Raw genomic sequence first — 17,545 nt, 5'->3', positions numbered from 1 at the left:
TCCTGCACCCCCACAATTTTGTAAATTCCGAAACTGACCTCCACAATTTCGGGATCTGAGAGTGTGCTACGGATTCATCAATCCGGAAGTGAATCATGTTGCATTCTGGATGAGTGAGTGTTCTGGAAGTAAAGTTTGCATAAATTATTGATTTCTGGATTGGTGGATCTGGAATGATTTTTTTCAATTATGGATTTCTGAATCCAAAATGAATATTTTGAATTATGGATTGGTGGATCTGGAATAGTTTTTTCAATTATGGATGTTTTGCATTTTTTTATTTTGGATTAACGCTATCATTCATGTACTAACGGAAGCATCAATCCGAGAGATTACCGGATGCGCCAATCTGAAAATTTACCGGAAACACCAATCCGAAAATTTACCGGATTTCATAATCCAGAATAAAAAAAATAAATAAATGTACAATTTATATAGGGACACTTTTGTCTTTGCACAACCTTGTGGGGTGCAGGAAGAAAAATGTAGGGGTGCAGGAAGATATTGCTGTGTTTTTAATACATGTTTGAAGCCTCGGTCATTCAACTCGTCCAACAGTTTTGCTATCTACCACCCCTTTTTATTTTATACATCCACTAACTCTTATTTTCTAAAAAATATAGATATTAAACATTTTTTCAAATCTTTTTTTACCTTTAGAATTGCATGATCCCTGATTTTTGCTAGAAGCAAGTTCAATTCTTCTTAGATTCATTTTTTCAAAAGTTCATTTCAAACTCTGGCAAATCCCACAGTGCCCGAGGTTTACCTTTTTGAAACAAACAACTTTGAATTCAGAACTGCATCATCTCTAATTTTCTGTTAAGAACAAAAATACGTAGAAGCAAAGTTCATCCTTATCGGTTTCACTTTTTCAAAATTTTGGTTTCACTTTTTTCAAAAGCTCAACTCACACTGGCACAACCCTTTTCAAATAGTCTTAACTTTAGAACTAAGTAAACCCTAATTTTCTGTTATGAACAAAAAAATAGGAAGGACCAAAGTTTATCTTTATCTAGCCCCAAATAAAAACAATCTAAAAATATTTTCTTTTGTTTAAACAATATTTTTGATTTCATTTTTGGGATAAATAAATATTTCATAAAAATCACACTCATTTCACACATTTAATTAAAGATACCTCTTTAAACGAACTTGTAGGTATTCGATTCCCGAACTTCAAATCTAATTCACAAACCATTTTTTTTGGTTTTTCTGTAATTTCCCTTAATAAACTACGGTGATGACTGAATTCTCAGTTTGGTTTTATAAAATTTAATATTTTTGGTTCGCCGGGTGATGACTGAATTCTCAGTTTTGTTTTATAAAATTTAATATTTTTGGTTCGCTGTCCTCCCCCGGACCCCTGTTGCGATAATTATAAACTAATTTTTTCCTCTGAGCTTTTGACAAATTCAGGATACAATTTCATTGAAGATGATGGGACATGCTAGGTTATACAATGGACTGTATTTGATGAAAGCTCTAGCAAGAGCAATAATGATAAACGTTACAAGATTGCCTACTACTGATAGAAAAGAAGACAAAAGAGTTTTGCATCTTAGACAAAAGTCGTAGTGGCAGTTGTTCTTTAAAGCAACTTCAACAGTAGCGCAGGGAAGAAAAGAAATAAAGAAAATAATGTAGTACTTGAGAAACCTGATGTTAAAGATGGATTATTCTTACACAGATTTTCTACAACTTACCAAATCTGATATGAATGATAGTGTGTAGAAGCGTCTAGATCCCCTCGTAAGAGATTTCGAAGAACGATTAGATTTTGGACAAAGGAAACCTTTAGGTGACTTCTGATTATACCAAAAACAAGAACAATGATAGAAAATTGAGAAAAGGAAACAAAATGCATATATTATTCATATATCAAATAATAGTTCAATACTCTATTTATAAAGTACTAAAGACTACAAATGGTAGAGATAAATTTTGCTAATAAAATTCCAAATAAAGATAAATGATAGAAACTACTAATTAAATCCTAATTAATTAAACCCTAACTAATTAAATCCCAATATCTACTAATTAAATCTAAACAATCCAACAATAATATTAATCAAATCCCAAAACTTTAGGATATAACAAAATCATGTTCAAATATATTATATTAATATATATTGTATTTTTTGTTCATTGAAGGGGTTGATTGCCCCGTAGGATATGTAACCTAGTTTCCTCCCTTGTTTGTAAGGACTAAAGAATAATCATGTCAGTAATTTGACCACTCGACATTATGGTGCTTATTACTGCACCAATATTGACAGATTATTACACATAGTATATAAAGTCAATTTAAGATCAGATAACAATTTTACGCAGAACAAGGAAATTAAAAAAGTAAAAATAAAAACTTCATGATAATGGATCAGAATATAAGGCTGTCACAATTGTTGTAACTGTTTATGTTGCCTCTGAAAATAGGGGTGGAAATTACTTACTCCATCCAAGTATAATGGTGTTTGCATTTCAATCAGCCGTGAGACCTACAAAGGAAGACTTAATGTTAATAGGTAAATTTTCCAATGTTAATATAAGAGCTGTACAAATAGTTTAGGTGATACTCCCTCCATCCCATTTTGTTTGACAATTAAGATTTTTTGCACAGAAATTTTCCAATGTTAATATAAAAGCAATTTTGATTTTTGAATATATCCCTTGTCTTTCATATTGATTAATTTCTCTCTTATCTATACTTGCTATAGTTTTCTCACTCCACAATCAATGGTTACAAAAACTTGTTAAAGATATAGGAAGACTAACATTCAACATCATAAGTACGACTGTTATTTTCCAATCAGATTTGGAAATTTTATCTCGATAGCACACAACATATTTAATGAAATTATCTATTATACAAATTATTAAGATAGAACTCCAAATTTAACAAGAGAATAGTACGACTATACCTATGACACTGTAAGTTTTCTCCAAACATATATTAGGAAAAAAATATTTGATAATGCTTCCTTGATATTCTAAAATGACAATTAAAATGGAACAACAATTTTTTGCTAAAATGGGTCATTAGAGAAACTAATTGGTTGTGGTACTCTCTCCCGTCCTTATAAGACATTTTCCAAATTAGCGTCTTTTTATAAGATATTTTACAATTTTAATACAATTTTATATTTGCTTTTATTGTTTACTCCTTATTAAATATGGTGAGTGTTTGTGTTTTGTATTAAAAAACAAAATGAGAAGATGTAATGAAGCCAATTACAAAAAAAAAAAAGACACATGAAGAAAATATGGGGACAACCAGTAACGTGACAGCTGACACAAATCATGAAAAAATAAGAAAAAACCCACTGCCCAAAATAACCAACGTATGGTTAAACGACTATGTGTTGTGAGGCTTGAAATTTAAAAATTACCAAAATAGATAAATCGTGTCAAAACAGTACTACTTCACTTAAAATTTGATACACTGATGTCGTGCCACTCTGGCACAATTTCAGTTCAAATATACTGAAGTCATATCAAGTTCACACAACTTATCCCTTTTAGTAATTTTTTAAAATTTTACCCATTTTGGTAATTAATAAGTGAAATTGTACTTCTTTTAGTAAAAGAATCTCCTCTCTCGTGTGGTTCATTCTTGTTTTCCTTTGTTCTTCTTTGTTGCTCTGTAGTAGTCTTTGTTTTCTTGTAAGAAACTCATTTCCAGTAAATAATACAATTACAAACTTCTTTTATTCCATCTAGCTCTCTATTACCTGTGTTTTTTGGTACCACTATTACAGAAGATACTTTTAACAGTAGTCAATAATGAAGTTTGACCTTTTCTTAAAAATAATCAACTAAATTAATTATTTTTATTGGTGTGTGAGATATGTTAGAAGTGTCGAGTAACATTTAGCAGAGTTTTAATTACAACAGAATATATGGACAAAGCATGTCGACAACTTATGCAGCTGCATATATTGTAATGATATCTGCATAAATTTATCCCCGCAAATCCTTTTTATAAACTCTAGAGCAATCCATTGGACAACACCTCAGTGACTCTTTTCTGGGAAAGGAATACATTAGTGGTCTGTGAGGATAAAGTTGCGCAAGCATCCTTACTCCATATTTGACAGGGCGGTGGTCAATATGATAATTAATGTCTGGAACATCCTCAAAGAAGATAATTCTCTAGCAAAGCCTACATTGGAAGTGATCTTGTAACCGCAAATGATTCTAATTACCAAATCATTTAAAGTTTATACTTTATGGTCAGCTTGCAAAGTTACAATTCTTTACCTTTCTTCTGATTGCAGGACTTCAACTCTTAACACAAATTATGCTTCACTACTTAGTTGTTATGTTGATTGTGAATGAATATAAAGTGCCTTCTCAACTGAGTTAGCTACATTTTTTAACAGTTTCACATTTCTATCAGAAAACAAAAAAAAAGTGGATTTTATTTCAGGAGTTACTTCCTGCTTCCTTGAATTTCTTGCCAAATCATTCTATAATTTAGCACCCTTTATTACAACATATGGAAAACTAGTAAAAGTTACACTAACCAGCTGTAGCAAACATGATTTGGAAATAAAAGAAAGAATTTCATATGTATGAAATGGCACTAAAACAACACTTGTAGTCAGGAACAAGATATGCTACAGAGAACCATTTCAGAACAGTGGTAAATTATGATTATGTCACAATTCGCAACTAAAAGCAGAGAAGAGTCACTACTTACCGCTCTGTGAAAAGCAAACAACTCTTCTTGACCAGATAGTATGGATGTGATACTAGAAGGGGCACCTGTTGAGCTGACCCTGCCTTCTGCCAAGACATTGCGACGAAGTTTCCCACCATCAGTCTCTGTTTCGAACTGGAAACTGGAACCAAAACAGGGGTGAGAAGGTTCAGTTAACATCGAATCATTTAATTAGGTCTATACTATCAAAAGCAAAGCTGATAAATCTCAAGTCAGCATTGCTTTATTCATTATTTGGAAACATCTTAGAGTAAAAGGACTTGAAAATACATGAAAAAAATGAGGAGGAAAACTGATTCAAATGCATTAATAGTAAACCATTACAAGATGCATATGTTAAATATTTCTAGATATGTTAAATATTTCTAGACATGTTAAATATTTCTAGATATTTTAGATATTTCTAGATATTTTAGATATTTCGTTGTCGCCGCTGCTCTTCCGCCTCCATTCGCCGCTGTTTGAATAGGTGACACCACCATTGGGTTTGTCTCAGCCATGCAACCACCATGCTGTCAGGATAGCAGCAGTCGGAGTCCGCACGCCTCTCCTTTGTGGTTCGTTACACGTCTTTCCACCATGCGTGGTGGCGCTCTGGTGCCTGTTTTGGCGGCGCTTCACATCGATAGGATCTCCTCGTTCTGGATCTGCCTTGTCTTGTTGATTGGAGCCCGTTTGATTTTTAGGATTTTTCTCTCTCTTCTGAGGTGCTTCTCTCTCATTTTCATCTTTGGCCTTTTTTTGCAATGGTATCTCTGCATGATGATTGTAATCACACTCGAAAGCAGCAGAAAGGGTGTCACAAGTGTGTATATTGTCACAAGCTAGGTCACACAATTGACAGGGGTTATGCCCTACATGATCGTACTCCTCAATTTGCTACAATTGTCCAAATTGCTCCCTTACAAACGCCTATTGCGGGTCCTACTTCATCTGGTACTCCTTCATCTAATATCTCAGGACAACCTACTATTTTTAATAAATTTCTCAAATGGTATGACGATCATCAGATCTCTAGTTCCCCTGCTTCTATTGCACACACAAGTATATCTTTTGTTGGCCTCGCTCACTCTACTTCTTTTGGCCCTTGGATTCTAGACTCAGGTGCCACAAATCACATTACTGGTAATAAATATTTTTTTCTTCCCTGTCTACTATAGGTTATTTACCTTTTATTACCATGACCAATGGATCTAGAGTCTCATCACATGGTGATGATACTATTAATCTTTTCCGTCTTTATCTATAGGTTATTTACCTTTTATTACCATGACCAATGGATCTAGAGTCTCATCACATGGTGATGATACTATTAATCTTTTCCGTCTTTATCTATTGACAATGTTCTTTATGTCCTTGGGTCTGCATTTAACTTATTATCTTTTAGACTTCTCACTTGTTCCCTTGATTGTGTTATTTATTTCACCAAAGATTTTGTTTGTTTGCAGGACCGAAGTTCGAGACAGATGATTGGCACCAAATGTAAGTCTCATGGTCTTCATCACCTACAGACCTCTACACATGTTGGCATGGTTATGGATTCTCCATCTTTCATTCGTCTTCAGCTGGGTCATCCTAGTCTTGCCAAGATGCAACAGCTTGTTCTAAGTTTGTACAATTTATAAACAATTTATCAAGTTTGTCTTGTGAGTCAAGTAAATTAGGGAAACACATTCATAATATTTTTCCTAGTAGTGTCTCACAACATGCTTTGTCCCCTTTTGCCTTAGTTCACTCTAATAGTTAGGGACCAAGTTGTTTTAAGTCCAATTTAGGGTTTCATTATTTTGCTACTTTTATTAATGATTATTCAATATGTACTTGGGTGTTTTTAATGAAAAATCATTATGAGTTGTTTTCTATCTTTCAAACAATTTACAATGAAACTAAAAAATCACTTTGAAATTTTTGTTCAAATTTTGTGCAGTGATAATGACCGTGAATATCTTTCTCATTCTTTTAAAACTTATACGGCTTTTCATGGTATTCTTCATCAAACCTCATGTCTTACACACTTCAACAAAATGAGGTGGTTGAGCACAAGAATAAACATCTTGTTGAAACAACTCGCACAATTTTAATATATGGTAGGGTTCCGCAACATTTTTGGGGTGACGCAGCTCTCAGTGTGTGTTATCTCATTAATCGCATGTTATCTTCAATTTTAGATAACAAAGTGTTTGGGTCCGTATGATTTGTTCATAATTTTAGTTCTGGTCTTGATAAATTATCTCATAGGTCACACAAATGTGTACTTTTAGGGTTCACTAGATCACAAAAAGGATATAAATGCTTCTCTCCTTCTTTTAACCACTACTTCATTTCAGTAGATGTCACTTTCACTGAATCTTCCCTTTACTTTAAGTCTCCTTCTTCTCCTGCGTCTTCCTCTAATCAAGTGAATATCCCAGTTGTTTGTGAACCTCCTACTAGTGCACCTAAAGACCCCCCCACCTCCACCAACACTTCAGGTGTACCAAACTTCCCATCATCCACCGGCTGACTCACTTCTAGTGCCAACTCCTCCATCCCTTCTGGTTTCAACAGCTAAGTTTGACCTTTCTATTGCTCTCCGCAAAGGTATATGCTCTAACCGTAATCCCTCTTCTCATTACACTACTTTGAGTTACCATAGATTATCTCAATCTTTTAATACCTGTCTTTCGTCTATTTCTTTTGTGCCCATTTTAAAATATGTAAGAGATGCCTTAGCCCATCCTAGTCGACGTTAGGTCATGATTGATGAAATAAGTGCTCTTTAGAGTTTCCCTTACCATTGATGCAATTAGAGTCCCTACTCTAGTTAAAGAAGCATTGAAGGATGAGAATTGGGTTCAAGCCATGCATGAAAAGATGAGTGCCTTTGAAAAGAACCAGACATGGAAAATTGTTGACAAGTCACTAGAGAAAAAGAAAGTAGGATGCAGATGGATTTATAATGTAAAGTATAAATCCGATGGCACATTAGAACGTTACAAAGCAAGGTTAGTTGCTAAAGGATATATTCAGATCTATGGTGTTGATTATGAGGAGACATTTGCTCTAGTGCCAAAGATGAATACTCTTAAAATCATTCTCTCATTGGCAGCTTATTTTGGTTGGGAATTGCAATAATTTGATGTGAAAATGGACAATTAGAGGAAGAAGTCTAGATGGAAATTCCTCCATGTTTTAGGCCTATCGAAGAAGGGAATAAAGTGTGTAAGTTAAAGAAAGTCTTCTACGGACTCAACCAATCACCTCGTGCTTAGTTTGGATAAACCCACTCAAGTCATGATCTCCATGGGGGTATTAACAGAGTCAAGATGACCATACCTTGTTCATCAAGCATTTCCCAGAAAGCAAACTTACTCTACTCTTGGTCCATGTTGATGATACGATAGTTGCAGGAGATGATGAACATGAGAAACACATCTTGAAAGAAAAACTTGTAGCTCAATTTGAAATGAAACATCTAGGAAAATTAAAGTACTTCCTTGGGATTATTAAAGGAAAAGAAAGAATAGGGTAAATCCCTTGTGTATATTGAACACATAGGGTTATGTTTATATAGGAAAAAGAAACATATGGGCTAAGCCCATTACATAAATATGAGATATCTAACAATATCTATAATATCTCATAATATCAAATAATATCTAATTATATCTAATAATATCTAACACTCCCCCTCAAGCTGGTGCATATAGATCATATGTACCCAGCTTGTTACAAATGTAATCAATCCTAGGTCCTCGTAAGGGTTTAGTAAAAATATCTGCTAATTGATTATTTGAATTAACAAACTCAGTCTTGATATCTCCTGATATAATCTTTTCTCGAATGAAATGACAATCAATCTCAATATGTTTTGTCCTTTCATGAAAAACTGGATTTGAGCTAATATGAAGAGCAGCCTGATTATCACATATCAGTGTCATTTGAGTAACCTCTCCAAATTGCAATTCTTTAAGTAACTGTTTAAGCCAAATAAGCTCACAAGTAGCCGAGGCCATAGCTCTATATTCTGCTTCTGCACTAGATCTTGCCACAACACTTTGTTTCTTGCTCTTCCAAGAGATCAAGTTATCACCAATGGAGACACAATAACCAGAAGTTGACCTTCTATCAGATGGAGATCCTGCCCAATCAGCATCTGAATAACAAACGACTTTAGTATGGTTATTATGACCATATAACAAACCTTTTCCAGGAGAGCCTTTAATGTACTTCACTATACGAATGACTGCATTCCAATGATCTTCACATGGAGAATTAAGAAATTGACTCACCACACTGACTGCAAAGGAAATATCAGGACGAGTAACAGTGAGATAGTTCAATCTTCCAACTAATCTCCTGTACTTCTCAGGATCTGAAAGAGGCTCCCCCTGATTGGGTAGAAGCTTGACGTTGGGATCCATGGGAGTATCAACAGATTTCGAATTCATCAACCCAATTTCCTCCAAAATATCTAATGCGTATTTTCTTTGAGAGATAACAATACCAGTATTGGATTGTGCTACCTCAATCCCCAAGATATATCTGAGTTTGCCAAGATCTTTGGTCTGAAAGTGTTGACAAAGGTGTTGTTTTACTTGTGAGATGCCATGGTGATCACTGCCGGTAAGAACAATGTCATCAACATATACTACAAGATAGATACACCCAGCACTCGAGTGACGATAAAAAACTGAATGATCGCCTTCACTGCGAGTCATACCAAATTGTTGAACAACATTGCTAAATTTTCCAAACCAAGCCCTAGGAGACTGCTTGAGGCCATATAAGGATTTGCGAAGACGACATACCAATCCAGAAGACTCCCCCTGAGCAACAAAACCGGGAGGTTGCTCCATATAAATTTCTTCCTGCAAATCCCCATTAAGAAAAGCATTTTTAACATCCAGTTGATAAAGAGGCCATTGTTGAAGAGCAGCCATAGCTATGAATAAGCGAACAGAGGCCATCTTTGCTACTGGAGAAAAAGTATCACCATAGTCTAAACCAAAAATTTGGGTATAACCCTTAGCCACAAGACGAGCTTTGAGACGATCAATAGTACCATCAGGACCAACTTTGATAGCAAAAATCCACCTGCAACCAACAACAGATTTCCTAGATGGTAAAGGAACAAGTTCCCAAGTTCCATTATTCTGAAGCGCATTCATTTCATCAAGCATGGCCTGACGCCAACCAGGATGGGCTAAGGCATCACCTACAGATTTTGGAATGGATACAGAAGAAATAGACGAAAGGCAGGTATAAAAGGGTTGAGATAGTCTATGGTAACTCAAAGCAGTATAATGTGGAGAGGGATTACGAGTAGAACGTATACCTTTACGAATAGCAATAGGAAGATCAGGTTCAACAGTCGGAGGTTCAACTATAGGAGCCGGAGGGGGATGAGGTGTTGGCACCAGAATAGAGTCTGCTGATGGACGATGAGACGGTTGACGACGACTATACACCTGAAGAGTTGGCGGCGGTGGTGAATTGTTAGGTGCACTAGGCACAACAAGAGGAATATTAACTTGATTAGATGAAGAAATTGAAGGAGAAGGACAAGACTTAAAGTAAAGGGAAGATTCACTGAAGGTGACATCTGCTGAAATAAAATAACGGTTTAAAGACGGTGAGAAACATTTATATCCTTTTTGTGATCTAGTGAACCCTAAAAAGACACATTTGTGTGACTTAGGAGATAATTTATCAAGACCAGGACTAAAATTATGAACAAAACATGTGGACCCAAAAACTTTGGGAGGTAAAGAGTGGAGAGGGTCATGTGGAAATAAAATAGAATGAGGAATTTTGTTATCTAAAACTGAAGATGGCATGCGATTAATGAGATAACATGCACTAAGAACGGCATCACCCCAAAAACGCTGAGGAACATCACCATGGATTAAAATAGTACGAGTTGTTTCAACAAGATGTCTATTCTTGCGCTCAGCTACCCCATTTTGTTGAGGTGTATAAGCACATGAAGTTTGATGAAGAATACCATGAGAAGCCATAAAATTTTTAAAAGAATGAGAAAGATACTCACGTCCATTATCACTGCGCAAAATTCGGATGGAAATTCCAAATTGATTTTTAATTTCATTGTAAAATATTTGAAATATAGAAAACAACTCAGAACGGTTTTTCATTAAAAATACCCAAGTACATCTTGAATAATCATCAATAAAAGTAACAAAATACTGAAATCCTAAATTAGACTTAATACGACTTGGTCCCCAAATGTCAGAGTGAACTAAGGCAAAAGGAGATGAAGCACGTTGTGAGACACTACGAGGAAAAGAACTACGAATGTGTTTCCCTAACTGACACGACTCACACGATAAAGTAGACACATTAGACAAACATGGAACAAGCTGTTGCATCTTGGCAAGACTAGGATGACCCAACCGAGCATGAATGAGAGATGGAGAATCCATAATTGCGCCAACATGTGCAGAGATCTGTAGTTGATAAAGTCCATGAGACTCACATCCGGTGCCAATCATCCGTCCCGAACTCCGGTCCTGTAAAGTAACAGAATCTTTGGTAAAAGAAATAACACAGTCAAGGGAACGAGTGAGACGACTAATGGATAATAAGTTAAATGGAGACCCAGGGACATAAAGAACATTATCAATAGATAAAGATGAAAAAAGATTAATAGTACCAACACCATGTGATGGTACCTTATATCCATTGGCCATGGTAACTGAAGGTAAATAACCCGTAGTAGATAGGGAAGAGAAAAAAGATTTATTACCAGTAATGTGATCAGTGGCACCTGAATCTAGAACCCAAGGGCCATGGGAAGTGGAGTGAGTGAGGCCAACAAAAGATGTACCTGAATGTGCAACAGAAGCCGTGGAACTAGGGTTCTGACGATCCTCATACCATTTAAGAAATTCATTGAAAATAGCAGGCTGGCTTGGGGTATCAATTGAAGTATGGTCCATGGTAGAAGGTTGCACAGGGGTAATTTGAGCAACCGCAACAGATCTAGGAGGACGACCATGTAAGGCATAACATCTGTCAATTTTGTGGCCAAGTTTGCCACAATGGTCACACTTGTGACGCCCTTTGCCCGGCTTGTGAGCGCGAGTACGATCATTATGCTGAGATACTAAAGCAGAAGAGTCATCAACATGAGACGTTATATCAGCGGTGTGTTTACCTGGCACGCGCAAAAGGGTAGAACAAGTGGAAGTAAAATTGGGCACAATAGGAGATCCCAAAATTTGATCACGAACGTGAGAATAATAATCAGGAAGACCATGTAAACCCAATAACATGAAGAACTTGGATCTTTGTTCTAGTTCTTGAGAAGGAGTAGAGGCAGGAGGTAATAACTCATTAAAATCATGAAGAAGAGCATGAAGTTTACCTAGATATTCTGCCATTGTACCATCAAGACGTTTGGGAGCAATAATTGTGAGAAGATTTTGACACACACCATAAAGACGTTGAGTATCATTGGTGTATAATAATTTTGCTTGTTCCCAAACTTCTGAACATGTTTCATAGGTACGAAAAATTTGTTTTAAAGATGAGTGAATGGTCGATTTGATAACAATGCATAATTGAGCATCAATTTTCGACCAACGAACAACCTCATTTTCAGCAAGAGTAGGATGAGTAAGATGATCAACATAACCTTGACTCTTAAGCCATAATTTAATATCTGATGCCCAAGTGTCATAATTGGTTCCATCCAATTTGTCAATGGAAAGATGAACATTGACGTAATTAGTATAAATAGATGAATCCGGCATAATGACGGAAGAAGAAGCCATAGTGGCAGCGGAAGCGGAAGAAGCCATAAAAGATAAGGACAAATCCAGTCACCGGTTAATTGGCGGGAGCAACAAAGATGAAGGCTCCGACAGCGATTCCGGCGGTGTCTCCGGCGAAGGTCCGGCGAAGTTCCGGTGAAGGTCCGGCGAAGGTAGGGGTGGTGGCTGGAAAAATTCCAGTGAATAGTGGATTCACCAATAAAAATTGAACCCTAAACCCTAAACTCTAACCTTATGCTCTAGATACCATATTAAAGGAAAAGAAAGAATAGGGTAAATCCCTTGTGTATATTGAACACATAGGGTTATGTTTATATAGGAAAAAGAAACATATGGGCTAAGCCCATTACATAAATATGAGATATCTAACAATATCTATAATATCTCATAATATCAAATAATATCTAATTATATCTAATAATATCTAACAGGGATAAAAGTAACTTATTCAAAGAAAGGTATCTTTATCTCCCAAAGAAAGTATGTTCTTGATCTTCTCAAAGAGATACGTAAGATTGATTGCAAGAACACTGGAGTTCCCATAGAACAAAACCATAGAATTGAGAGTGATGAAGACAGTTCTATTGTGAATAAATGTCAATATCAAAGACTTGTGGGGAAGCTTATTTACGTAGCTCACACCAGACCTGACATAGCCTATGTTGTGAGTGTAGTTAGTTTATGTATGATCCAAGGGAGAGACATTTACAAGCTCAGTTCTATTGAGGAACCTTAGGCTCACCTGGTTACACTAATTTAGTTTTATTTTTATCAAGGTAGGCGTAAAACAATTATACCATGTAATCCAAAGCTCTTATGCATCATATAGCTAATAAAATAGATAAAATCACCTTTCCAAGTCAAAAAGTGTGCCCTCCTCAGTTCCTTGAAATAATTCATCAATTGAAGAGGATGCCAAACAACACAGGCTGCAATGATGATTGTATAACTCATCAATAAGGGTAATAAATCTCCGTGCCTGAAATGTAGAAAATATTTTTTTTCAAAACAGGATAAGGATAAAGAAATGTAAACCTTAATAGAAAAAAAATTAAGCAATGTATTTGAGAAATATCTTAAAAATATACAGACGCAGAGTAAGAAAGCAAGTTTCTGAAAATATTTTGCAACAATAAATTAGGCAAATATCTCAACATTGGGGCCAACTAACTTATTTGTACTGATAATACCTTGTCACGAATGCGCATACTCATTACTGGAATATCAGATATGAAAACAGTGTGAAAGTTTTCAGCTACTGCAATATAATCTGCTGCACCCAACTGAAAATCAAAATAATTAGAGAGCATATCATGTGTACCTGCTTGCATATGAAAAATCACACAGAAGAAAAATTAAAATCATCATGGTTTGAATGCAAGCCAAATAGTGATTAAGGAACAGGGAATAACAGCAAAGCATAGTATTTGTACAATCCTTAAGGTCTTCACAACCAACCACCTAAACTTCAACCCATGGTGGCATTTTGGGTACCCTTTATCCTACTACATTTTCACTCAACTTAGCCTTATCCCTCTGCTACTTCAGGTTAAACATTCTTACCTCAAAACTTAGAGGGCTAATTAGTGTATTATTAAAGAATTATAAAATAATTCTGCTAGAGATCTCAAATTGACTAGAAATATGATCAAATTATAATTTATAAGTGGGTGCAAACCTTATCTCGCAATTTAGTTTTATGAGATTGAATTATGCTTAAAGTCCACTATCTAAGATGATATTAGAGTCTATCATAGCGATGCTTGTTGACCTATAGTTTCACCTGCTATCAAGCCGCTAGCAGAGCACCCACAACTATTTAGTCCAACGCTTGAGATGTCCGATTTTCTGCGTGAGAGGATGCGGTTACATAAGGTTTAAAGTCTACTTTCTAAGAAATTTCAATTGCTTATTGTGATAAATATAACTAATTCTATGCTGTAATCGGAGTAGGAATATGCTGTAAATCCTAGAGTTTAAGAAATCCCTAAAATTGTGGGATTGATTTTCAAATATTTTCAATATAACCAATGAGGGTTGAGAGGCTACCTTTGAAGCACTTCTAAACACTTTTGGCTTTCAAGTCCTACCTTATTAGAGAAGAAGGTTTTACATTATTCTAAATCTGTACTCTAATCTCATTCCCTCTACCCTCAAGGAAATAGTAGTTACTATAAGGTCACATAAACAAGAATAAACAACAGAAGGCAAAAGAGTTAAATCAAATGTTCCACCATATGTGTGAAGTATGAACTAACTCTTGTAAGTTGTTCTTACCCATTTGGGCAATGAACAGTTTAATGAAACACATAATATCAACTTGCCATTTAAGAAAAATAAATACAAGTAAACCATGCAATAATATTTAAAAGGCTTAATGACTATTTTGGTCCTACCATTTATTTATTTTGTTCAATCTCATCCCACTATTAATCAATGAATCAAACTGGTCCCTTAATTTTTAAATCAATCCAATTTATTCCCTTCTATCCAAATGACTTATACTTAACTTAATTAACGGCAACAGTTTTAAATTATCACTAAAAGTTGTTGCCAATTGGCACCAACGGTTTTTTTAGTGACATTGACACTAATTGAGACTAATAGTGGTAAGTCAATTTAGACAAAGGTGCAAAATTGCTTCAATTTTAAGGAAATAAGGGACCAAATTACGTCCATTTGAAGTTAAAGAACCATATTAAACCATTTATTAATAATGGGACAAAACTGAATATACTAAATAACAAAACGAAAAGGGCAATTAAGCCTATTTAATATTGAAAAAGTATTTTGCAAAACAACCAAACTAGGAGAAATAATGTACTAGGAGAAATAATGTACCGGACGACCACAAAGATATTCAAATGTGAAGCGTGCAACTCCATCAAAGCTTTCGGGAACCTCAAGTGTCCTGGCATAGAATGAAATTACACTGTCAATGTTTATTATTCGTCTCATTTAACAGAATTAATTTTATATAGGATACCTTCCAAACATCACTGAGATGGTGTTGGAAACTATTCTTCCTCCCAATCTGCTTGTTACATCATGCCACTTTTTCTCAAATTCATTGATTGCTTCCTTTTCAATAGGCCAGAAAAAGTGCACCTACGTATCTATAGCCGTTAAAATTCCAATATGTTCCAATTTCAAAATGCATAATAAGATTACTTAACTGTTGTGATTACATATTAGTACATATCCACCATATAATAATCCTAATTAGTATGGCTTTTAACCGTGCCAATTGGCGTTGTGTGATGATCACAATATGATCCATAGAGCTGACCTCACCTAGTGGGATAAGACTTTGATGCTGTTGCTCTTGTACATAATTTCTAACAATGATGAAGATACACAAAATTAAGAAAATTTTAGGCTGATAAAGCTCACGATCCATACCATAAAGTTACAGGAAAGGGTAGCTGAGCAAAAACTAAGAAATCAGCATTACTAAATAACAGTTTGGTTTTATGCTGGGTAGGGTGACCATAAATTTCTACAACATTGGATTGACCAATACATGATCAGTTAAAAATACTTACATTTGACCTTTTTAAAAATTGTAAGAATTTATGTATAGATGGAAAAAGAGAGATAAAAGAGAATGTATTTGAGATGTATTATTATGTAATGTATAGATGCATTTGTTCTCAAAAAAAACCTAAAACACTAACTGTGCTGGTACTAATCATAATCCTAACTAATTAGGAAAAGGCTCGGTTGTTGTTGTTGTCATCGTCGGATTACCTTTCTTCTACTCTGAAAGAAATTGACATCACATTTGCAGTTATTTTTTCATAATTGAGACAGCTTCAGAAAAAAAAAAACTTAAATTCTCACCAGGTTTTCTGACTTTTGTGCTATAAAACGGCGGTAGTCAATTTCGCTCCCTATCAATACCTTCTCACAATGGTTTTCCAATTTGGAGAGAAGTTTCTGAAATATTTCTTTTTGCATACCAGCCTGCACAAAAGCAAGAACGAGGACTTGTTTCCAATTGGTCTATGTTGAGAGGGGATCTAATTCCTCTAAAACAAGAAAATTATAAGAGATGTCATTGGTGTAGTTATTGACTGTATCACAACTCAAAACCGGTTAAAATGATAGCAGGTACTGTGAAAGATTGACTACTAAAGAAAACACCTCATTTAAGTCGTTTGGTGCTCGATTACTGGTAGCCACAATTATAGTTCCACTACTCAGCAATCTGCTTAGAATTCCAGATAAAGCCACAATAGCAAATACATCAACAGTCTGAAATATAGAGTATCAAAAGTTAGTCATATTGTACACTAAATGATATAGAATGAAGAAACAAAGCATAGCAGTACAGAGCTAGCTCAGCAAGCATGCTAAGAATGAGCCAAGAAGGAAAAGAAAAACAGGTGCAACTCAATCTAAAAACATTGGTGCTTCAATGCCATCAGAGTTTTCACTAGATACTATGAAATAGAAGTATACATATAGGAAGGAATATTTCTGCGCAAGTAATCCATAAAGATTGCAAATAAGAAAATAAAGCAGAGAAGTCAAAAACTACATAAACTTCACACTGCTATAAAAACCTTTTGGAATGGATTATGAAAAACTACTCCATGAGGGACGACTTTCCTAGTGTTCACCAAAAATCCCAAACTTATTATAAGAAAGTGTTATCTGAATGTTGTGTGTATAATGTAGACCACATACGGTATGTATTTATACCAATTTACAGAATCAAATACAATACATTATTGCCTAATAATCAGGAATCAATGATCCTAATTTCCTAGAATCTGTATTAGCTAATAAGTAACAAATATGTAATAGCTAATGACTAATTACATTCTAAAACTCTCCCTCAAGTTGGAGCATATATGTCATATGCACCAAGCTTGTTACAAAAATGTACTCAACCAATGGGTCTCTAAAACACGTCAGCCCTAAAACACATCAGCCAAGTGGTTGCTAGAATTGACAAAATCAATTGTGATTCTCCAGAGAGTACCTTTTCTCTCATAAAGTGACAATCAATCTCTATGTGTTTGGTTCTTACATGAAAGAC

The 17,545-nt window shown here is 35.1% G+C and overlaps 1 protein-coding gene across 4 annotated transcripts in view; it reads right to left on the bottom strand.

Moving 5' to 3' along the window:
- Positions 1-2,094: 2,094 nt before the first annotated feature.
- The window catches only part of LOC137813328 (uncharacterized), a 21,131-nt gene continuing 5,680 nt past the window's right edge, over positions 2,095-17,545 (bottom strand). For 3 of the 4 annotated variants that reach the window (XM_068615487.1, XM_068615488.1, XM_068615486.1), the window contains 8 exons: positions 16,645-16,755; positions 16,342-16,464; positions 15,485-15,606; positions 15,340-15,409; positions 13,689-13,781; positions 13,350-13,477; positions 4,703-4,844; positions 2,095-2,498 (listed from right to left, as the gene is read on the bottom strand). In XM_068615487.1, coding sequence (XP_068471588.1) covers positions 2,397-2,498; positions 4,703-4,844; positions 13,350-13,477; positions 13,689-13,781; positions 15,340-15,409; positions 15,485-15,606; positions 16,342-16,464; positions 16,645-16,755 — 891 coding nt within the window. In that variant the 3' untranslated portion in view covers positions 2,095-2,396. The remainder of the gene's footprint in view (positions 2,499-4,702; positions 4,845-13,349; positions 13,478-13,688; positions 13,782-15,339; positions 15,410-15,484; positions 15,607-16,341; positions 16,465-16,644; positions 16,756-17,545) is intronic. The other variant, XR_011081413.1, reaches the window with a different exon arrangement.

The sequence above is a fragment of the Phaseolus vulgaris genome, chromosome 1 (genome assembly GCF_000499845.2).
Source record: "Phaseolus vulgaris cultivar G19833 chromosome 1, P. vulgaris v2.0, whole genome shotgun sequence".
NCBI lineage: Eukaryota > Viridiplantae > Streptophyta > Magnoliopsida > Fabales > Fabaceae > Phaseolus > Phaseolus vulgaris.
The sequence above is the reverse complement of the archived record's forward strand: the minus strand, read 5'-3'. Positions and strand labels throughout refer to the sequence as shown.